A 25,322-nucleotide genomic window follows, 5' to 3' on the forward strand; every position below is an offset into this window, starting at 1 on the left:
AATTAAAGAATTACCTAAATGAGCAAATACAGGCAAAAATTGATCACTCCAACAATGAGAAAAGAGAGTAAATACAGGTAGCAAAAGATTACTTCAAGAGAGAGATAGAGACTCTGAAAAAACAACCACAACAACAACAACAAAAAAAAACAACCAGTCAGAAATCCTTGAAATGAAGGATACAATAAATTAAATAAAAAACTCAATAGAAAGCATAACCAATAGACTAGATCACTTGGAAGAAAGAATGTCAGGTAATGAAGACAAAGTATACAACCTGGAAAATAAAGTGGATCACACAGTGAAGATAGTTAGAAACCATGAACAGAACATCCAAGAATTATGGGACAGTTATGGGACAGCATCAAAAGACCAAATCTAAGAGTTATCAGGATAGAGGAAGGTTCAGAGTTTCAAACCAAAGGAATGCACATTCTGTTCAATGAGATAATATCAGAAAATTTCCCAAGCATGAGGAACAAATTGGAAAACCAAATACAAGAGGCTTACAGAACACCAAATGTACAAAATTACAACAGATCTACACCAAGTCACATTATAATAAAAACGCCTAGCATACTGAATAAGGATAGAATGTTAAAAGCCGCAAGAGAGAGGAATTGGATCACATACGGGGGCGACCAATTCATATCTCAGCAGATTTCTCAACCCAGACCCTCAAAGCCAGGAGATCATGGAACAACATATACCATGCTCTCAAATAAAATGGATAGCAAGCAAGAATCTTATATCTAGCAAAACTAAGCTTTAGATTTGATGATGAAATAAAAACCTTCTATGATAAACAAAAGTTAAAAGAATTTATAACTAGAAAGCCTGCACTACAGAACATCTTCAGCAAAATATTTCAAGAAGCGGAAATGAAACACAATGATGAAAATCAGCAGAGGGAGGGATTACACTAAAGGAAAATCTAAGAGGAGAAACCAAGTCATGTTAAATACCAAAAATAAACAAAAATGTCTGGGAATACAAATCATGTCTCAATAATAACCCTGAATGTTAATGGCCTAAACTCACCAATCAAAAGACATAGTACAGCAGATTGGATTTAAAAAAAAAAAAGACCCAACAATATGCTGCTTCCAAGAAACTCATCTCATAGAAAAAGAAATCCACAGACTGAAGGTCGTGAAGGGTTGGGAAAAATCATACCACTCACATGGACTGTGGAAGCAAGCAAGGGTTTCCATCCTCATATCAAATAAAGTAGACTTCAAACTAAAGTCAATCAAAAAGGATAAAGAAGGAGGACACTACATACTGCTCAATGGAACCATGCACCAACAAAAATTAACAATTATAAATATATATTCCCCAAACAATGGAACATCTATGTTCATCAAACAATCTCTTCTCAAGTTCAAGAGTGAAATAGATCACAACACAATAATTTTGGGTGACTTTAACACACCTCTTTCATCACTAGATACATCTTCCGAACAAAAGCTGAACAAAGAAACTGTAGAACTCAATAATACAATCAATAACTTAGACTTAACTGACATATATACAGTGAAAACTACAGAACCCTAAAGAAAGAAATCAAAGAAGACCTTAGAAGATGGAAAGATCTACTTTGTTCTTGGATAGGCAGAATTAATATTACCAAAATGACCATACTAGCAAAAGCACTATACAGATTTAGTGTAATTCTGATCAAAATTCCAATGACATTCCTTATAGAAATAGAAAAAGCAATCATGAAAATCATCTGGAAAAATAAGAGACCCAGAAAAGCTAAAGCAGTCCTTAGCAGGAAGAGTGAAACAGGTGGCATCAGTATATCAGACCTTAAACTATAATACAGAGCAATAGTAACAAAAACAACATGGTATTTTTACCAAAACAGACTGGTGGTAGACTAGTGGTACAGATTAGAGGACACAGAACCTAACCCACAAAATTACAATTTTCTTTTATTAGACAAAGGTGCCAAGAACATGCATTGGAGAAAAGATAGCCTCTTTAAAAAATGGTGCTGGGAAAACTGGAAATCCGTATGCAACAAAACGAATTTAAACCCCCATCTCTCACCATGCATGAAACTCAACTCGAAATGGATTAAGAATTTAGGAATAAAACTAGAGACCCTGTGTCTAATAGAAGAAAAAGTAGGTACTAATCTCTATTATGTGGGATTAGGCCCCAACTTCCTTAATAAGACTCCTGTGGCAAAAGAAGTAAAATCAAGAATCAATAAATGGGATGCACTCAAACTCAAAAGTTTCCCAGCAAAAGAAGCAATGTGTGAGGTGGATAGAAAGCCTTCATCTTGGGATCAAATCTTTACCCCTCACACATCAGATAGAGCACTAATCACTAGGGTATATGAAGTGGTGAGTTCAAAAAGCTAAACACCAAAAAAAAAACCCAAATAACCCAATCAATAAGTGGGCCAAGGACCTGAAGATGCACTTCTCAGAAGATGATATACAGTCAATCAACAAAAATACAAAAAAATGTTCGTCATCTCTAGCAATTAGAGAAATGCAAATCAAAAGCATTCTAAGATTTCATCTCACTCCAGTCAGAATGACAGCTATTATGAAGACAAACAACAATAAGTGTAGAGGAGGATATGGGGAAAAAGGTATGCTTATACTCTGCTGGTGGGACTGCAAATTGATGCAGCCTAATGGAAAGGAGTATGAAGGTTTCTTGGAAAACCGAATGGAATCACCATTTGACCCAGCTATCTGTCTCCTCGGTCTATACCCAAAGGACTTAAAAACAGCATACTACAGGGACACAGCCATATCAATATTTATAGCAGCACAATTCATAATAACTAAACTGTAGAAGCAACCTAGATGCTCTTCAGTAGAAGAATGGATTAAAAAAATGTGGCATATATATACAGTGGAATATTACTTAGTCATAAAAGAGAATAATATCATGGCATTTGCAGGTAAATGGATGGAGGAGAAACCAAGTCATGTTAAATACCAAAAATAAACAAAAATGTCTGGGAATACAAATCATGTCTCAATAATAACTCTGAATGTTAATGGCCTAACAACCTGGAAAATAAAGTGGATCATACAGTGAAGATAGTTAGAAACCATGGGCCTTGAGCTGTAAAAATGTGATCATTAAATTTGTAATTTAATCTGATATTTTTTTCTTACAGATTATGCCTTTCATGTTTCTAAAGATTTTTTTGTTCCAACATAATTGTATTAGTTACAGACATTTTCTTCTAGTTTACTTTTATTTTTAAATAAATAAATTTTTGTGTTATTGAAAAAAAGCAGGTAATGGATGTCTGGAAATTTTCCTATATGAAATAATCTTATTGATCATTAGTACAAATTTAATTGTATATTCTAGGATGTAGATAAATTGGTGCAAAGTAAAAATTGTGAACTTGAGGAAGAACTTACTGTAGATATATCTCATTGTGTGTTCTCAAAGTTGATTTGCATAACATTTCACTATGAAATGTACATTAGTATAAATAAGCTTTATGCAATGTGGTTTTTGATTATGGTAATCACCACATATAGGGTATCACTGTATTATGTGCAAGTGAAATACATTTAAAAATTTTTTATTAATACTTTAGTATAATATTTGCAATTTTTGATTAGACCTAAGATTCTTTCAATTCTAGTTGTCGGAAATATGTGTTAAAAAGAGATGTAGTTAATGCATCACCTCAAAGACAGGGTAATTTCCAAATATTTGCAGATATCTTAATTTTTTTAAACCTTTCACATATGCTTAAGTAGCTTTTGATTATATTGGTTTATATTTTTGGGTAGGTGTTTATAATTTTCCATATTTTGTGTGAAACATGACATAGAGACCTATATTTATGAGAAACAGATCATATGGGTACATAATTTATCATTTTCTCTACTTTCTAAAATTTACTTTGTAACTTTTCAGAGGCATAGAAAGTCTGCAGATAAATAGTTGGCTACATCTCTGATTAATTTCTTAGGATAAATTCCTATATTTGTAAATATATTTAGAAAAATTTTAGCTGGGCACGGTGGTGCACGCCTGTAATCACAGTGGCTCAGGAGGCTGAGGTAGGAAGGTGGTGAGTTCAAAGCCAGTGTCAGCAAGTCAGTGAGACCCTGAATCTAAATAAAATACAAAATAGGGCTGGGGATTTGGCTCCATGGTTGAATGCCCCTGAGTTCAATCCCTGAAACCCCCCCCACCCCCAAAAATTTAAGACCTGTAATCGGGATTGTAGAATTATTTCTAGAGAGGTTTAATCAGGTTATGCTTTGATGAACATTAAGGGGAGTGCTTGTATGATACTCTTGTTAGCCTTATTTGTGATCATATTTTTTAAAAAATTGCTAACCTATTGAGCAAAAAATAACACAAGTATATTGATTTTTTTAGTGAGTTGGAATTTTGAAGGTTGTTCTTTGTTCATTTTTCTAATGAGGATTCATCTTGATGATTTCTAAAGAACTTTTAATGTATATGTGAAGGATAAATTCTTTGTTCATTGATTTTGCTGAAATTGCTCATCGCTGGTTCTGTTGGTAGAACACATTATTTATAAAAGGATGTTACAGAAATCTCAACTAAGAAAAGCTTAGCAAGCTTACATAACTCCTTTTACTACTTCTTTTCCCCACAATTTTTTTTTTTTTTTTAGATCTCTTCATGGTTTATTCAGCATATTGGTTTTAGGTCAGTTTGAAGAGACCTGTTCCTTTATATGAAATGTAGTATTTTATACCCCTTCTCCCATATATATCATTCTCTCATTCTTACTAATATAATTATTTTGGGCCTTGAGCTATAAAAATATGATTACCATTACCTGTTTTTCATAGACACTCAAATACTAGTTAGTCAAAATAAGCCTAAGAGACTTGACTTCATGGCTTAATTGATTTTCTTTCATGTTTATATAACTGCAGGAAACCATTACACTGAAGCAGTGTTTATATTCCATTATGTTTCTTTAAGAATTTCGAATGTTATATATCCTTCTTCTTAGTAATTAATTCAATTTCTTATAATTGATTTATGTTACAAATTTTATGTCATGTTTAAATATATTTAAAATTTGAAGAACTTTATAACATATTTCACTTGATTTTCTATATTTGACAATAAAATTTTATTGTTTCCATACATAAATAGTTATTATTCTTTTATTACTTATTCTCAAACATATTACATATTCTCAAACATATGGTTTGAGAATGCATATGTGTTCTTTTTGGTTAATAAAATTGGGATAAGTGATTACAGTTTTACTAAAATGACATCATGAAATTTTCATTGTTGGTTTTGACAGAGATCTCCCACTTACCCCCATGGGGGAGAATAAGTATTATACTGTAGGTATTTGGTTACTTTTTTTTATGAAATAGTTATGTGTAAATCTAATGAAAATATATATTCTGATTATTCTATTTGTGTTTGCATTGTTAATCCATTTTTTTATCTGAAGTTTGCTAATCATTATAGCAAAAATTTACTTAATCTGTAAGCTTTAGAGTAAATATTATTTTGGCTTAATTTTTAGAAATTTGGTACATCAGTGTTTCTCAAATGATCTTGCATTTTAATACCTTTGAAATTTATTCTCTTATTTTAAAAGGTATTCCCATTAAACATGCTTTTGTTGTCTTTTGTTTTTCAAAATACAGATTCATACCTTAGTAGAAAGTCTGAAACTTTCTATCACAGATCAGCAGTTGCCTATGTTTATTCGTATAATGCAGCTTGGGATTGCTCTTTACTATGGAGAAATAGGCAATTTTAAAGATGTTGAAACAGAGGATTCTGCTTGTCACAATAAAGATATGTTAGGAAACATTACAGGTAAATACAGCAAAATTGAATATAGAATTGTCATTCTTAGAAAATGTTTTCCTCACTGGTAAAATTTTAAAAAGCACAATAGTTTGAGTTATATATTCCATTGTGTGTGTGTGTGTGTGTGTGTATATTTCTGCATAGTAAAAAAATAGTGTTGAGAATGTTTACTTATAGGTATATTTAAAGTGATACAACTTAAAATTTCCTAGTAAAAAAATATTGGTATTTTTCTGCAAAGGCTAACTTACTCATTTACTTAGTGGAGTTTTGTAATATAGTTAGTGACATGTATACTTCATTGAAGGATATTAAGTGTATCAAGTCAAGTCAGTTCATTCCAATTTTATGAAATTCTATATGGAAGGCAGTGTGGTTTGTAGTGTAGGAAAATATATGAGCAATGTGAGATAAATAAGATGTGTTCTCTTCCCTTAAAATCTTAATGCCAAATGAATAGTTAAGTTTGATGAGGTATAGTGGCAGAATGATAAACAGATGTGAATGATCTGTAGTAGAAGGATGATGAAAGGAATGATTAATTTTAACTTGCTTTGGATCTGTGAGGAATAATTTAAATCAATAATTAAAGGAAATAGAACCTTAAGAGCATTTAAAACTTAGGACAAATAATCCAATTTTAAAGTAGACAAATAAATATTTTTCCAAGGACGATAGATGGCCAACAGACACATACTAAAAAAAAATACTAAACATCATTGCCCATGAGAGGAGTGTTAATTAAAACCACATTGAGATGCCACTTTACAGCTACTAGGGTGAATATAATAAAAAAGACATAACAACAAGTGTTGTTGAAGATGTAGAGAAACTGAAACCTATATATGTTGTTTGTGGGAATGTAAAATAAGATATATGTTTCAGTAAACAATCTGGTAATTCTTTCAAAAGTTGAAGATAGTTATCATAACCACTCCTAGGTATTACCAAGAGATTTCATATATGCACAGCTATAAACTTGTATGTGAATATTCATGGCAGCATTATTCATAACAACTACAACCTGGAAACAACTCAAATATGTATCACTTGATGAATGGATAAACAAATTATGGTATATATCTACACTACAGCCATACAAAGGAATTTAATACTGATTTGTACTTCAATATGAATGAACCCTGAAAACTTTAAGTAAAATTAGCCAGTCAAAAAGGAACATAGATTGTATGATTCCATTTATATGAAATGTCTACAACAGGCAGTTCTATAGAGGCAGTTCTATACAAAATAGCTTTAGTAACTAGGGGCTGAGAGGAAGAGAGAATAATTCCAAGTAGGTGGGTTTCTTTTGGGGGTGATGAAAATATTTTGAAATTAATGGTGATGGTATATAATTTTGTTACCATTCTAAAAATTACTGAATTATGTACTTTTTAAAAAAATATATTTTTTAGTTGTTGATGGACCTTTATTTTATTTATATATATGCGGTGCTGAAAATTGAACCCAGGGCTTCACATATGCTAGGCAAGTGCTATTCTACTGAGCCCCAACCCCAGCCCCAAATTATATACTTTTAAAGGGTAAATTTTACAGTATTTGAATATTAAGTCATTAAAAATTTTTACCTGGAAAGAAGTAAAAGAACAATAACTACTAAGTTACTTTAAATAAATACCCCTTTATTTCACAGTGAATTCCTGTTAGTGAAGTTTCTGTTAGACAATGAACCCCTGAGACTGGAACATTGTCTAACACCTGGAACAAAACCCAGCATATAGAAGGTGCTTTATTCATATTTTTTTTCCTAGCATGACAAATTTCAAATATACAGAAAAACCGAGTTATTGTACAGTGGACACTTATGTACTCACTATCTAGCTTCCACCATTTATTTTTATTACATTTGCTACCACAGAGGTCTTAATATCCCTCTTTTTTAATACAGCCAATAGTTTTACTGCCTTTCAAAGTAAGTTACAGCTAGTGCACTTAACCCCAAGACTTTATTGACTATTGTCTACCAGAGTTTGTTTATTAATGGGTCTTTGTATTATTTGGAAGGTTAAACTTATAAAGTGAATGTGTAAATCTTAAGTATACTATTCACTAATTTAAAAAAAATTTATAGTTGTAGATGGACAGCATGCCTTTATTTTATTTGTGTATATTTTTACGAGGTGCTGAGGATCGAACCATGTGCCTCCCACGTGCAAGGCAAGCATGCTGCCACTGAGCTACAGCCCCAGTCCTATTCATTGAGTTTTGAGAAATACATATATCTGTGTTTTGCAAAACACTCACTAAGATATAGATTCTTAACATTTCAAAGAGATCCTTATGTTCCTTTCCAGTCATCGCCCCTATACCTGACTGCCTCTACTCAGGAAACTACTGTTCTAACTTTTTTTAACATTATAAATTAGTTGATTGAGTCTAGGGTTTAATATAAATGGAATCATACAGTATGTACTTTTTTGTGAAAGACTTTTGTTATATTCTTAGCCCATTTGCACCAGGGCTTTGTATGGCTGGAATTAAATTATACATGCTTCAATATGAACATACTCTGAAAGCTTAAGTGAAAATAGCCAGTCACTATTAATGGTAGGTTGCAGAAAGACCAAAGGAAGTTCCTCAAGACAATGTGTGAAACATATGATTTATTGGGGAAAGCTTGCAAGAGATTAGTGACTGCTTCAAGAAGAGTTCAGGGGTGGTAGGCTGAACAGATAGCACCTCCACCTCTCAAGATGCTTCACCAAGCAGTACCTTTGTTCCCTGGTGGCTGGTTGTATGAGTAACGAGTTTCCTTTCCTCAGTGCCCTGAGTTATTCACTCATTTTGTCTCAGAGAGGGGTTTCATAGGGCTGCAGAGGCAGTGACATCATCAGGGTTAGTGTGCTTGCATAACCAACATCATAAGAAGGAATTATTCTTATATGCAACAAAATAGCTTTCTTTAGTTAACAATAACTTGCCCTAATTCCTAGGGTGCACAAGAGAAAGCTGGATTTTCCTTTTCAGGCTTGTTCTCACTGTTCCCTTTATTTGGCTTTTTTTTTTTTTTTTTTTTTAAACACAGAGGGGGCAGTCAGGGGCATTTAGGGAGTTGTTATTTTCTTGTTCTCCTTTTTATTTAGGGATGATACAGCTTTTTTTTTTCTTTTTTTTTTTTTAGTAAGCATAATGTTTTTGGAATTTTTCTGGGTGTTGCATGTATCGGTCATTTCCCCCCTTCTTATTACAAGAAACATTGTCTGAATAAACCATCTAACTATACCACAGTTTCTTTCCCCCACCCCATTTCCCTGTTGATTAACAGAGGTTTTATAGTTTTGAATTATTTCTAGGTTTTGGCTACTGTAAATTAGGTTTCCAGGAACTTTCTTGCAAAAGTTTCATGTAGAGTTGTGTTGTTCTTTCTTTTTGGTAAATACCTAAGAGTTAGAATTATATGTTTTAGGTTTTTAAAAAACTACCTGGATTAGACACGTTTCCATCACTACTAATAATACCTAGATAAGGTATATTTTTGCTCATACTTTTGAAGCTTTTATTCCTTGATGGACTGACCCCATTTGCTTTGGGCTTGTCATAAAGCAGCACTTCCTGATGGGAGCAAGTGTTGAAGCAAAATGGCTCACTTGGTGGACAAGAAGCAAAAGAGAAAGGAAGGGATGAGGCCCCACTATCCCCTTGCAAGGCATGCATTCAGTTACCCAGAATCTTTCTACCAGACCCTACCTAAAGATTCCTCCACCTCCCAATAGAGCCTCTCAGGATAGCTATCCTTTAACAACATGTGGATCTCTGGGGGACACTTACCTAAACCATAGCACTACCTCACCTTTTTTCGAAAGTAGTTGTACCATTTTACATTCTTGTCAACAATGAGTGTTTCTAGTTGCTTTCTATCTTTATAACATATGGTGGGGTCAGCATATTTTTCCTTCTTGCCATTCTGATCTGTGTGTTGTGATATCTCATGGTTTTAATTGCTATATCTTTCATAAGTAAATATTTTGAAATTTTTCATGTTCGTGTTGACCTATAATAAATCTACCTTTGTGAAATGTATGTTAAATAAATTTAAGAACTTTTAAAAACTATTTTTGGGCTTCTTTAGTGGTTTGTAAGAGTTCTTTGTTTATTCTGAATTCAAATTATTTTCTTTGCCAGTTTGTGATTTGTGGAATAATATTTTTTTTCCTCATACTGGGGATCAAACCCAAGGCCTTTCACACACTAGACAAGTACTTCATTGCTGAGACATGTCCCCAGCTCATTGCCTCTTCATTTATTAGTAGGTGTCTCTTGAATAGAAGTTTTAAATTTTGATAAAATGTAATTTTCAAATTTCTTTTATAACTTGCTTTTTGTGACCTAAGAAAATGACTAGGTTTTTCTTGTTTATTAAGAGAGAAAGAAAGCAACTCCACTGTTTGATTTCAGGGACATTTGACTTAGTTTTCTTGTATTATTTAAAGCATGGACTCTTAACCTTTTTTCGGGGTGTGTGCCAGGGATTCCTTTGACATTTTGGTAAAACCTGTGAACTTTTTCTCAGAAAGTTTTAAGCATCTTCATTATGATGTTCCTTAGGATTATATCTTTATGTTACTTGTGGTTGCAGGTTTTATATCTGCGGGTTTACAGTTTATATGTATCTATATGTGTAAAAATTTTGGCCATTATGTCTTCAAAAATTTTTTATTTCCTGGTCTATTTTTTTAGGGACTCCATTTCTATGTATGTTATTCTGCTTAATGTTTGAGAGTTGCTATTTATGTTCTTTTTTCCATTTTATTTTTCTGTTTCATTTTGGATAGTTTCTATTTCAATTAAAATTTACTAATCTTTGTTGTGTCTAATCTGTTGGTCACATCTAGTATATATTTTATATATATGAAATTTTTATAAATGTATAAACATACATATATTTTATTTTTATCTTTAGAAGTTCAATTTGGGTTTCATTTTATACTTCATGTCTCTCCTTAACATGTTTACACTTTCTTGAACATATGCATTTATTTGTATAGTTGTTTTAATGTTTCTGTTTGCTTATGCTATGATCTTTGTGAATTCTGGATACATTTCTGTTGATTGACATTTCCCCTCAGTATGGAATATATTTTCCTTCTTTTTCGCTTGTCTAGTATTTTTCCTTCTTTGTGGTACTAGAGATTGCATTCAGGAGCTCTCTATTTCTGAGTGCTTTGGGTGTATCCCGAGCCCTTTAGAATTTGAATTTTTTTTTTTTGAGACAGGGTTTACTAAGTTTCCTAGGCTTGGCTAGAACTTCTGATTCTCCTTCTGCTTCAACCTCCTGAGTATCTTGTATTACAGGCATGAGCCACCATGCCTGGCTTTTTTTTTTGGGTGAGTCAGGGTCTTGCTGGTTGTCCAGGTTCATTTTAAACTCTTGGGCTGAAGTGATCCTCCTGCCTCATTTTCCTGAATAGCTGGGACTGTGGGTACTTACTAGTCTGTATCTAACTCCCCAATAATTTTTAATTGGATGTCAGACATTATAAATTTTGCCTTGTTGGGTGCTGGATTTTTTTTGTTCCAACAATTATTTCAGTTCCCTGGAAACAGTTAAAGTCTTTAAGGCTTGTTTGTAGGTTTGTGAGATGGGATCAGAATAGCCATTTGCTTAGACCCATTTTTTGTTTGTTTGTTTTAGTTGTGATGGACACAATATCTTTATTTTATTTATTTATTTTTGTGTGATGCCGAGGATCAAACCCAGGGCCTCACACATGTGAGGCGAGCACTCCACCGCTGAGCCATAACCCCAGCCCCCTGCTTAGGCCCATTTTATTCTCATTACTAAGATAGTAACTCTTCTACTTCATGAATTAAGAGTGCTTGCCTAGCATGTGTGAGGCACTGAAATTCTCAGCACTGCATATAAATAAATTTTAAAGAAAGGTCCATCAACAATTAAAAAAATATTCAACAAACAAACCTGAATCAGTGATTACCACTTCAGTTTTAATGGGTTAGACAAGAGGCGTCTAGAGACTAGTTCTATATACCCAAGCTGGTCATTGTTTTCCTGAGTTGAAGTGACCTGATTTCTTGTTTTATAACTGATAATCAGTATAAAATGGATGATTTCCAATTTGACATTTTACTAGGAATAAACTAATGAGTGGTTGGAATCTATATCTTTAGTCTGCCAATTCATGACTGATAGAATTTCTTTTCTGAAATTTTTTTATCTTTAGAATAGGAAAAGTATGAATATATCTTATCCACTAATAAGAGTCACCAACATCATTATTTTTCTTAACTGCCTATAAAAGTTACTTCTTTGTAACATTTAGTTTTATTCTTTTGGATAATTTTTGTTTTGGTGGATATGTTTTGTCTAGAAGTACTTGTCATTTTCTCAGTTGGATGCATTAGGAAATGAGGAACTTGGATCATTCTGGTATTAGGTTTCAGTCTTTCAACACATTATTCTTATTTTTGAGAAGCAAGTGTTTGTGGATGGGACTTTAAGTTATCTTATTCTTTTATTTATTAAAAACACTTAAAATTATGTGTAGTTGATAAAGTGTTATCCATATTACATTAACCCTAACTTATAAAGACTGACACAGTACAACATAAGACCTTGAGAATGACATTGTTTTCAAATGATAATATTAATGCATGATTTTTAAATGAGATTTAGATTTCTTTTTTAAAATTGTTTTCTTAATTTATTTAAATCAGCTTTATTTTGATTCCTAGGTGCTGAAGATGAAACAAGAATAGATATGCAGTATCCTGCTCAGTACAAAGGCCAAGAGTTGTATTCACAACAAGATGAAGAGCAGCCACAGGGATGGGTATCCTGGGCTTGGTCATTTGTGCCTGCAATTGTGAGTTATGATGATGGTGAGGAAGACTATACTGGGAATGATTCTACATTAACCATACATCAGCAGAAAGTACAGACTTTGAAGGATCCTATTGTTTCTGTAGGATTTTACTGCACAAAGGCAACTGTGACTTTCAAAGTAGGTGTATTTTCTTTTGCTGCTAATATCTCTTTCAACTTTAATGCTTAAATTTTTATTGCTAGTAAGATTCTTGATTAACAAAATGTTTTTTTGTGCTCAGTAGACATAATAAAAAAATGTTTTTTACTGTTTTTCAATTGGGGTATTATAGTAACATGTAAAAGTAGAATTCATTTTGATATATATGCATGTAGCATAATTTGGCCAATTATAATCCACAGTGCCTCCCTCCCCTTTCCCATCCCTCTAGCATCTACCTTGATCCCCTTCCTCTATCTCATTGTGGTCCCTTCTATTTTCATGGGATACTCCTTTTAATAATTTCTCATTTCTCTCCAGTTTCCACATATCTGAGAAAATATTTGACATGCTAAGTGAAATAAGCAGATGCAGAAACCTTCATGCAGAAGGTTTCTGCATCTGCTTATTTCACTTAGCATGTTGTTCTCTATTTCTGTCATTGACTAGCAAATGTCATAATTTCATTCTTCTTTATGGAGTAAAACTCCATTATGTATATACACCAAATTTTCTTATCCATTTTTCTGTTAATAGGCAACAAGCCTGGTTCCTTAACTTTAGTATTGTGAATTATGCTGTATAAACATTGATTTGTATGTGTCGCTATAGTGAACTGACTTTATTTCTTTTAAACAGATACCCAGGGTGGGAGAGTGAGAGATATGGTTGTTCCATTCTTGGTCTTTTGAGAAATCTCCATATTGCTTTCCAGAGTGGTTGTGCCAATTTGCAGTTCCACCAACAATGTGTGAGGGTACCTTTTCGCCCCACATCCTCATCAGCATGTATTATTATTTGTATTCTTGATGATTGTCATTCTAACTGGAGTGAGATGAAATCTCAGTGTAGTTTGCAGCATACCTGTGTGGATATGTTGGAGTGTTGACCCTATGTTTTCTTCTAGTAGTTATGCTGTTCCCAAATTAATTCCTAGTTCTCTGATCCTTTCTGAGTTGACTTTTTTTGCAGGGTGAGAGCATATGTTTTTCTAGAATATGTTTTTGGTACCTTGTCAAGGGTCGGATGATTGTATGTATGTGGATTTGTCTGTGTCTTGTATTCCATTTGTCTTTGTGTCTGTTTTAAAGCCAAGACCATGCAGTTTTTGTTAATATAACCCTGTAGTAGTATAATTTGAGGTCCAATAGTAGTGTGATGCCTGCAACATTGCTCTTCTTGCTTAGGATTGCTTTGGCTATTCTGGGTCTCAATTGTTTTTTTTTTTTTTAATTTTTTAAATTTTTTGGTGGTAGATGGACTTTTCTTTTATAATTTATTTATATGTGGTGCTGAGCATTGAACCCAGTGCCTCACACATGCTAAGTAAGCGCTCTACCACTGAGCCACAACCCCAGCCCTTGGGTTTCTATTCTTCCAAATGAAATTTAGGACTATTTTTTTCTAGTCCTGTGAAGAATGTCATTGGTATTTTAATGAGGATTGCATTAATTCTGTAGAATGCTTTTGGTAATTTGGCCATTTTTACAGTATTAATTCTGTCTATCAAAAAATGTGGTAGATCTTTCCATCTTCTGAGATCTTTAATCTTTAAATTTCTTATTCTATAATTTTTATTATCATGATCTTTCACTTCATTGATTAGATTAATTACCAAGTATTTTATTCTGTTTGAGGCTTCATAAATGGAATTATTTTCTTTATTTTTTCTCAGCTCATTAGTGGAATATAAGAAAGCTATTCATTTCTGTATGTTGCTATTGTATCCTGCTACTTTGATGAATTTGTTTTTCAGCTCTAAAAGTCTTTGATTTTTTTGGGGTTTTCTAAGTATAGGATTCATGTTATCAGCAAGTAGAGGTACTTTGCTGATTTAGTTTTCTATTTGTATCCCTTTAATTTTTTTTCTTGCCTGATTGCTTTGGTGAGAGTTTTTATGAACTATGTTGAATAGGAGTGATGAGGGTGGACATCCTTACCTTGTTCTTGATTTTAGAGGAAACACTTTGACTTTTTCCTCCATTGTATATGATGTCATCTTTATGTTTATCATATATATCCTTTATGATATTAGATAAGTTCATTCTATCCTTACTGTCTTCAGTGTTTTTAATATGAATGAGTGCATTATTTTGTTGGAAGATTTTTCTGCCTGTTTTGAAATGATCATGTGATGTTTATCCTTAACTCTCTATGTAGTGAATTTTCTTTGTTGGAAGACTTAAAATTAGTCTTGTTGCTTGATATTTGTTTGTTTAGATTTCCATAACATCTTAGTTCAGTTTTGGTAGGTCATATGTGTCTCAAAATTTTGTCAACATTATCTAGATTTTCCATTTTATTATAAGTTTTGAAAAATAGTTGCTAATGACCCTGGATTTCAGAAATATCTGTGGTGATGTCTTATTTTGCACCTGTAATGTTGACTTTTTTTTTTTCTTTTGATTGGTTTGGCTAAGGGAATTAACAATCTTGTTTATCTTTTCACAGAAGCAACCCTGTTGTGTTGATCATTTGTATCTTTTTTATTATCAATTTTGACTTTGAGAATTGTTCTGTCTTCTACTGATTTAGGAATTTGTTCTTGCTTTTCTAGCATGTTGAGATTTAACATTAGAATATTTATTTGCTATCTTTATTTTTTATGTAGACACTCAATACTATAAACTTTCTTCTTAGAACTGCTTTTATATAATCCTAGAGATTTTAATATATTGTTTCTCTTTTCTCACTTGTTTAAGAACATTTTCTCCCTCTATTTTTTTTGTGACCCATTCCTTGATTAAAAGCATATTATGCAATCTCCACGTTAAATTGATTTTTTTGTTATTAATTTTTCATTTCATTCTATTATAGTCTAATAAGATGCAAGAAATTAACTTGTTATTTTATGTGTATGTGTATTTCATAAGAGTTTTTGTGTGTCCTAAAATATGGTCTGTTTTTGAGAATGTTTCATGTTCAACTGAGAAGTGATTTCAGTTGTTGCTATAGATGTCTGTTTGGTCCATTTGATTAATAGTATTTTTTTTTTTTTTAAATTTTTGAAGAATCTTTACTTAGTTTGTCTGGATGATCTATCTTTTGGTGAGAGTGGTCAATTGAAATTACACACTATTTTTGTATTGGGGGTCTCTGTGAGCCTTTTGTCAAGTGGAGCTTATTTTATGTAATTACTAGCATTGATATTTGGGACATAAATATTTAAAATCTTTATATTTTGTTGGATAGTTCCCTTAACCAGTATAAACTGATCGTCTTTGTCTCTTTTGATGAATTTTGGCTTGAAGTCTATGTTGTCAGGTATGAGAGTAGCTACTCCTGCTTGCTTTCAGTCTCGTTTGCATGAAATATCTTTTTCTCTTTTTTTACCTTTAGCCTGTGAATGTCTTTGCCTGTAGATAAGTCTCTTATAAACAACATATGTTTGGGTCATGTTTTTAAATCTACTGTGCCAGTTCACTTTTTTTACTTGGAGAGTTGAGACCATTTACATTCAGTGTTATAGAGAGATGGTTTTTATTTAATTTCTTCTGCATGTAATAGTTCACTAAGTATTTTCTGTTGAGCTGGCTTAGAAGTTATGAATTTGTTTAGTTTCTGCTTATCTAGGGAGGTTTATATTTCATCTTTAATTCTGAAGGATAATTTTGCTGAATATAGCAACCTTGGTGGCAACCATTATCAGTCAATCATTGGTATATATTTTCTAGATTTTAGAGTCTGAACTGAGAGGTTAGCAGAAAGTCTAATTGAATCATCTCTGAGTATTACCCATGTTGTTTCTCCTGTGGCTTTTAGAATTCTATCCTTCTGTATCTGTATATTAGACATTTTAATTACATTTTGTCTTAGGGTATTTTTTGATCTTGTCTATTTGGAGTTCTAAATACCTCTTTTATTTGGATTTTCATATCATCCACAAGGTTTAGAAAATTTTCTGATAGTATGTCACTGAAAAGTTTCTGTATTTCTTTACTTTATATCTTGCTGCCTTTTTCTAAGCCAATGATTGTAGATTATCTCAGTTGTTTTCAATATTCTGATCATGGTCTGTTTACATATTTTCTTTATTGATGACTCTGTTTTCAAGGTTATATGCCTTGTCTTTGAGGCCTGAAAATGGGTCTTCTGTGTGGTCTAATCTGTGGATGATGCTTTTAATTGAAGTTTTAGTTTGACTGATTGAGTCTTTCATTTCTAGGATTTATGTTTGGTTTTTTTTCAGAGTCTCTCTCTCTTTATTGAAATGTTCTTTCATTTCCTGAATTTTCTCATAGTTTGTTTTTTTAGATATTCTTTTAGTTTATTGATCATTTTAAGTATCAACTTTCTAAACTCCTTATTTGAAATTTCCTCCATCATAGTGTCAGTGGGGTCAGTTGTTGAATTCTTGTGAGCTACTTGGGGTGATTTATTTCTTTGCACTTTGATATAATTAGTATTTCTACCCATCTGCTGGGATGATTATTTTACTTTTATAGAAGAAACTTTTTGGTGAGTGGTTTCTCTTTACTAAGTGTCCTAGTCTGAGTGAATCCAAGTGTCAGTATTCCTACTCAGTGTGCACCTGCTGCTGAGTTCAGTATCAAGCTCCACTTTGAGAGACAGTTAGTAATCTCTATTATCTGCAATTACTTCAGAATGAAGCCTTATACTAATTAGCTTTAAAAAGAAGTTTTTTTTTTAAGAGAGAGAGAGAGATAGAGAGAGAATTTTTTTTAATATTTATTTTTTTATTTTTTGGTGGACACAACATCTTTATTTGTACGTGGTGCTGAGGATCGAACCCAGGCTGCTCGCATGCTAGGCGAGCACGCTACCGCTTGAGCCACATTCCCAGCCCCTAAAAAGAAGTTTTGAAAATGTTCTCCATAATTTCTTTTAATCCAAGTATAAAATGAGAGAGATGTTTTTGAGTAGTTTGGGAAATTAGATACTAAATACAGTAAATGTACTATTATAAAGGGAAAAGGAAGGAAATGAACAGACCAAAAAAAGAGAAAAGAAAAAAGAAAAAAACAAAGATTAAAAGTAGGAAATATGAGAGGGAGTTTGAGACAGGAGCAGGTAAATGCAACAGGCACAAGAAAGACTAGAGAGGAGTATTTTAGTCAGCTCTTGTGTTGCTGTGACTGACTGGAATTCCTGAAAAGAACAATTTAGAAGAGGGAAATTTTATTTTGGCTTACAGTTCCAGAGGTTTAGTCCATGGTTGGTTGAATCCATTGCTCTGGGCCCAAGGTGAGGTTGTAAGCCATTACAGAAGGGTGTGGAGGAATGCTGCACCTTTCATGGTACCCATGAGGGCGATGGCAAGGGCAAGGGTGCAGGGAAGAATAATTCTTTTAGGGCACAATGCACAGTGTCCCACTTCCTGTGTCTATGCCTTACCTGTCTACAATGATCACCCAGTCAATCCTTTCATACTGGTTGGACTGATTGGGTTACACCTTTCACAATCATTTGACTTCTGAATAATCCTGCATTAGCATGGGTGCTTTTGGAGGAGATCTCATATCCAAACCATAACAGAGCACTTTTAAAACTGAGCTAGCAGAAGAAAGATAAAACGATTCCATTTAAAGCTTTAAAACATTTGAAGAAATATACTTCATTGGATTTAGGACTATAATATTGAATAATTAGGGAACCCCTATAGATTCAATATGAAAAATAATTGCTGCCTGACCAAAACTGACATTTGAAATATTTATGATATTCCATGTTGAGCTTTTTTGAGGTGATGAGATTTCTTATTAGGTCTTCCTGATTTGATTTTATCAGGATTGGAACTTTCAGTGGATGCCTAGGGCTTTTGACTTTGCCTCTGAGTTTCTTTGGGTGTGGAGATAGTGATCTAAGTTTTAGAAATCCCCCTCCATCCCTTCTGGGCCTTTTGGCTAAGATCAAGTGTAGAAATCCCCCTCCATTCTTTGTTGTGTTCAGGCACCTACTAGCTTCCTGGTGGTTCAGAGGAGATAGTCCCTAATTTTTTTGTTACTTAGCAGCCAGGTTTCTCCCTGTTAGGGGTACAGGTTTTTGTACCTTCCTGAAGAGAAGTTATACGAACCCAGAGCTATAAAATCTGGTGCATGTCTATTTTTCAAAGCAGTAAAAGACAGGTGCTAGCTGATGTGGTGCTGGGTGGCCCATGGGAGGTGTAGTGCTGCTGTACCCCTCTGGTGTATGTGCAGGTCATTGGGCTTGTATCTGGACACATTCGGAAGTGGCTTGTGTCTGTGGGACAGTACTGTGTTGCATATGTATGAGTAGTTGCCTCCAGGAAATGCCTAGCATGAGCCCCCAAGACTGAATGAGCTTGGTGTCTCCTGGTAGCTCTCGGATTCCTGGTTATGTACCCTCTGAGTGGTACAATACCTTTCTGGGACACAGGATCTTCTGCTCTGATGGGTGTGGTTCTGGAGCCAGCTGCTCTGTTTGTTAGCTCAAATGCCCAAATATGCATTCTCAATGGCTGTGACATCTACTGGTTGTTTCTGTTGGGTGCAGGGGTGCAAGGATCAGGGATATTGCTGGCTGCTGTGGATTGAAAGTACCTGTTTTGCTGTGTTGGTGATTGTGGGTAGTGGCTCTTGTCTAAATGCTTGGTAGCTGTCTGTGACCATGAGACCTGTACGGACAGGTCCTCTTTGGGGTGTTTGAGCTCTGCTCTATCATGGAATTCTCTGCCCTATTGCATAGCATAGGAATTTTACCTGCCATTGGAGAAGGGTGTCAGTTGGCCTATCTTTGCCTGTGTTATGGCAGCTAGCACTATTGGGTACATTTCTAGTGTAGCAACCACTGAGAGTGACTGGCTCTCAGATCAGCTTCACCCGACTCCCCTTGTCTACTGAGAGGGGAGGGTGTTTCTATAATCTTTTGCTAGCAGCTATCTCTCTGCAAGATCCTTCTACACCAATTACTGGGACAACCAGTTTCAAAGGTGTTCCTTATGGTTTTATGTGTTTTTATCTACAGATATGGAGAGAAAACTGTATAGAGTTTATTTCTTCTAGGATGAGTAGCTATGTGTGGTCTCTACAAAATGCCTGCCCTGCCTGGCATAGCTTTCTACCAGCAGTTTGAGCTGAATTGTGCAGTCTCCTTCACTATCTTTGTTGTTCCTGTCCTGTTTGTTTATTTATTTTTTGGTACTGGGGATTGAACCCATGGGCACTTAACCACTGAGCCACATCCTCAGCATGTTTTTATTTTTTATTTTGAGGCAGGACCTCATGTGTTGCTGAGGCTGGCTTTGAATATAAGATCCTTCCTGCCTCAGCTTCCTGAGCCACTGAGATTACAGGTGTGTGCCACTGTGCCAGCTTTCTCTACATTCTTGCCAATAGTGTTTTTTTTTTTAAATATATTTTTTATTTTATGTGGTGCTGAGGATTGAACCCAGTGCCTCACACATGGTAGGCAAGCTCTCTACCTCTGAGCCAGCCCTCTTGCTGGCATTTTATTACAAAATTTCTTTGCAGGGCTATTTATATACAGTTTCTCTTTTTACTTTTCACTTTTTAAGACAGTCTCAATTTCTTAAATTTATCTTCTAACTCAATTTCTAGAAACATTTAACATACCTTGACCATTTCTTCCATTAAAAATGTGAGTAAAACTATATATTCATAATAGTATATAATGATGAAGTTCATAAAGAACAGTAAAATGAATACCCGTTCATTTATAAAATATAAAGTTCTTATACTTTTGCTATCTTTTATTGTTCTTTGGTCATATTTTGCCTTCTTTTGTGCCCCTGGGTTTAATTTGAAGGAAGGAAGACTTGTTGGAAAGAAGGAAGATTGGTTCATTCAAATAGAAAGCCCTACCTGGAGAAACTAACACATATATATATGCTAAAATATCTACCAAATATAACCTAACCTGAGTTTCAGGTTATTTGTTTCTTACTTTTTATAATACAGTTACCATACATGTATTATCCCTGAACAATATATTAATTCATGCAGTAGATATTTATTACTGCCAGCTTTGTGTCAGGCACTGTTTTGTCTGTAGGGATAAGTAGTGAATAGATGTAAACCTCTGCCTCTTAAAACTTGTTATTGTTATAAATTGGTAAATGAAATACATAGTTTGTCTATTGATGGTAAGAGTTACAAAGAAAAACCAGGGAAGAAGAATAGAGTGTTTGACTAAAAGAAAGAGGATTATGTAACTTAAAATTGAATGATCAGGAAAGGTTTTTATTGTGAAAGGGATATTGAAGCAAGGATTTGTGATGATCATGAATTTGTAGAGGCACCAGGCATTGTGGTTGTGCTTTTCTCTGGTCATATTCCACTACTTGAGTAAAGGTGAATGAATGATGAAGGTAAGGTAGAGGACAAGATCTTTGTAGGAGTGGAGGTAAAGAAACTGAGAGATCAGACTTTAAGATGACCATCTCCATGAATATTGAAATCACCAGGAATCATGACAATGATAATGTAATGTGAGAGAGAATCCAAACCAAAATCTTCATAGAATGAACAGAATGACTTGGAAATTGCTTTGACTGCAACAAGGAAGGGTGGAGAGTCATACCACTTGTTTAATATTTTTGCTGTATGTTTTAAAATGCTGCTGTTAATAACACTGTGTTACATATGTTTTAGCACGTATATATATATGTTAAGAATTTCTCCAGGTAGGGTCTTTCTGTTTGAATGAACCAGTCTTCCTTCTTTCCAACAAGCCTGCTTACTAACTTCCTTCCTTCCAATTGAATCCAGGGGCACTTAAACCACTGAGCCACATCCTCCTACCTTTTTATTTTATTTTATTTTATTTTGGGGGACAGGGTCTCACTGCATTGCTTCGGGCCTCACTAAGTTGCCAAGGCTGGCCTTGAATTTGTGATCCTCCTGCCTTAGCCTCTTGAGTTCCTGGGATTATAGGCCTATACTGCTTTGTCTGGCTCCTCTTTAATTTTTTTTTTTTTTTCTGGGGCTTTCTTTGTTTACCATGTACTTTTTAAATCTTCTTTCTTGCTGCTTCTCTTTGGTCTGACTTTAAAATGTTGGCATATGGGATTTGGTCTCTAGCCTTATTGTATTTGGTTCTTAAGGTGGTATAATTTGATCATATGTAGATGATGACAGAGTGCCAGATTTTTGCCTCCAGTCTTTACTTTGAGCTTTAGAATTTAGTTCCCTATTTTGTACTATTTTTGAACTATTTTGTCATTACTTGCATATCTAATAGTCATTAATTCCAGTCAAAAACAGAACACTTGATATTTTTCCTTTACTCCTGATTTCCCCTTACTGTTTTACATTTCATTGAATTGCAACATTATTCACTCACTTGCTTAGACTTCAACAATTATAAATATCTTTTTTTCTTCTATCACATCCAGTTCATCAGCATATTCTGCCATCTGTATTTCTAGATTACATCCATTTCTGATAAACTTTAATGCTACTTGTAGACCTGAAGTTTTAAAACTTTTTGGTTTTAGGAGTCCAGCATGGTTTATTTTTAAAATGAGTTTGCTAGGGAAGTCCAGATCTTTAAGTGCAATCTTTTCTGGAGAGTTTTGCCTGTTTACTGTTAAATTTGAAATTATTCTGGTACATTTCTATTATTGAAAATAATTTTTTTCAGCTGAGTCAGAATCAGCATTTATATACAAAACTTTTATGGATTTTTTTGGGCAGTATTTGTTATTAAATATATCTTTTTTAAAATTTTAAAATATTTGTTTCTCAAGGATTTCTTTAAGGAAAATATATAGATATTTTGAAGGAAAACATTAGAATTCATGGATCAGCTTGGATTTGAAGAATGTATGGAATTAATTTGTGGTTCATATTTTGGTCAGAAAATAAGGTCATGTTTCTGCATTAGCATTTTGAACAGTTGATATCAGTCCAACAAAAATCATGCCAAATTAAATGTAGCATTTTTCTAATAATGTTTAAAATTGTTCTTGTAATGTTTGAGTCCTTTTAATCAATTAATTGCTTTTTTCTCTGCAGTAATTGTAGACAGCTGAAGGGTGATCAAGTTTAAAAATTCAATTTTATTTAAGCGTTTTAGCTTACAGAATTGTACTTTAAAATAGCAATGAATATACCAGTAGTAGGAATATCCAGGAATTAAGGACTTACTTGAAAAATATAGTACATAAAAACTTTCTTATAAAAATGAGAATAATTAGTTGGTTTTCAATAAAAAGTAGTTAGACTAAAATTGTAATCTTTTGATTAAATAAGTTTTATTTACTTAAATAGTTTTTTAAAATATGATCTTTGACTTTGTGTTTATATTTGAAGAATACTATGTAATCCTTTTAATGGGAATAATGGTAACTAAAAATCTTCATCAAATCCAGGCAGTATCTTAATTTTTTAAAAATTGATTTTTTATTTTGTAGTTTTAGATATGGAAAAGTTGCAAAAATGGGACAGAGTTCACTTACATTGCTTACCCAGTTTCTCCTATTGTTGTGCCATCTTAGGCTATCACAGTGTATTTGTCAAAACTAAGACACCAAAATTGTTGCATGACTATTAAATTGCAGACTTTAACTGAGTTTTATAATGTTCTTTTTTCCATACCATGGTCATACTGGGATACCACATTCTATTTAGAGAAGAATTTAAAAAATGACTTAAATGATCTAATTTTGATAATATAGGTCCTACTTTTGTAAACCAATTTTTTGCTTTTGTCAGCATTTTATTTAGTCCTTGTTATCTACGAGGCCACTCAAAAAGTATTTGTCACGTAACTGAATGAGTCTATGAGATATAGTATGAGACTGATAGAGAGTACCGAGGATCCTACCTTCCTCATGGGAACCAGAAAGTTTTGTTGACCTATTTGTTTCTTCATAGCTTTCTTTCTTCTTTTTTAAAAAATTACAAATAGTGAGAAAACTTAAAATTGGTTGAAATTAAACATGGCTGAATATATTAGTGAAAATAAATGAATTAAGTTTATAATATGTAAATTTTGGCAGAATATATGAATTGTTTTATAAGTGAGACTGTTATTTCTCATAGCTTTAACTTTTTAAAGCAGTATTAAGAAAGAGTTTTAAAAAAATGGTAAATAAGTTTAGACTAGTATGCTCAATTTTAATTCCATGAGTAATGTGTTACAGCTGTTTTTGCAGCACCTGTTTTCCTGCTTAATAATTAAGTTTCCTGAATCTAAAATTGACCATGTTTTCATCAGATCATCATAATAATGACAGCATATTACCATTAAATACTTGTTTTGATTTACTTAATATTCTTATTTTTTAGCTCACTGAAATGCAAGCTGAGAGTAGTAGTTACTATAGCCCACAGAAAGTAAAATCTAAGGAAGTATTGTGTTGGGAACAAGAAGGAACTACCATTGAGGTAATCTCTCAATATTGAATATATTTAAAAAAAATCTTTGAATGTTTTTAAAGTTAATATTTACAGTTAACAAGTTAATGATAGTTAATAATAGTAGTATATTTAAAATATTATACTTAGTTGTATATTTCTTTTTTAGTATTCATTAGTATTGGTTGGAATAATTATTTCTTTTCTTTTCTAGATTTCTTTTTTGTAGTTGTAGATGGACAGAATGCCTTTATTTTATTTGTGTGTTTTTATGTGGTGCTGAGGATCGAACCCAGTGCCTCATGCATGCTAGGCAAGCATTCTGTTACTGAGATACAGCCCCAGCCCAGAATAATTATTTCTTTAACAAATACTTTAATATGCAACATGAATTTATTCCTTCATTTAGTTTATTTCTTTGTTTATCTTATATGTATGTGTGGATGTGTATGTGCATATTAGCGGTCATGAAGTATAAATCATTGATGATACAGAGGATTGAGAGTACAGAAAAAACATAACATAAATGTTTCTTACTTTCATACAGTTTATGATCTAAGGAGAATACATTTGGGTGTCTAAAGATGTCTAGATAATTTAGAAATTTTATGAAGAAAGCATGTAATATTTTCATTGAATGTGTTTTTAATTCTAATGTTTCCCTTTCTCTTATAGGCCCTTATGATGGGAGATCCTTTCTTTGACTGCCAGATTGGGTTTGTAGGCTGCAGAGCCATGTGTCTTAAAGGAATTATGGGTGTTAAAGATTTTGAAGAAAATATGAATAGAAGTGAAACTGTAAGTTAAAATTTCATTTTCTCCATCCTTTTTTGAATTTGATGCAGGGACAGTGAAGTTCTTAACCTTATAAAATCTGCTAGACTGCATATATCATTAGCTTGAGAGAGAAGCTTTACTGTTTTCCTGTACATTTCCCCTGCAAGAAATTATAGAACACAGGGGAATTTAAAAAGTTGGTAGCACTTAACACCTAGATATGAGTTCTAAATATTTCCAATTCATAAATATTTCTTCTTTCTTTTTGTGGCATCTACTTAAGAGTTCCTATTTGGTTTGTAAAAATGTTCTTTGCCAAAAATACGAGTTGAAAGTGGAGACAGCATTCCTTATCTTTTTACAGTTCCTCAAATATTAATAATACTGAATGGATGTTATAAAGTTAAGGTTTTATTTT

General features: G+C 33.2%; 1 protein-coding gene across 16 annotated transcripts in view; it reads left to right on the top strand.

Moving 5' to 3' along the window:
• The window catches only part of Vps13b (vacuolar protein sorting 13 homolog B), a 756,023-nt gene that overhangs the window by 68,186 nt on the left and 662,515 nt on the right, over window positions 1-25,322 (top strand). For all 16 annotated transcript variants that reach the window (XR_006856245.2, XR_009228666.1, XM_046464889.2 and 13 more), the window contains exons 7-10: window positions 5,655-5,829; window positions 12,538-12,806; window positions 24,059-24,157; window positions 24,803-24,925. Coding sequence is in view for 14 of the 16 variants with exons in the window: in XM_046464889.2 (XP_046320845.1) it covers window positions 5,655-5,829; window positions 12,538-12,806; window positions 24,059-24,157; window positions 24,803-24,925 (666 nt within the window). In the remaining 2 variants the exon portion in view is untranslated. The remainder of the gene's footprint in view (window positions 1-5,654; window positions 5,830-12,537; window positions 12,807-24,058; window positions 24,158-24,802; window positions 24,926-25,322) is intronic.

The sequence above is a fragment of the Marmota monax genome, unplaced genomic scaffold, assembly GCF_021218885.2.
Source record: "Marmota monax isolate L192 unplaced genomic scaffold, Marmota_monax_Labrador192_F-V1.1 WCK01_AAM20220418_F8-fsc00003, whole genome shotgun sequence".
Taxonomy (NCBI): Eukaryota; Metazoa; Chordata; class Mammalia; order Rodentia; family Sciuridae; genus Marmota; species Marmota monax.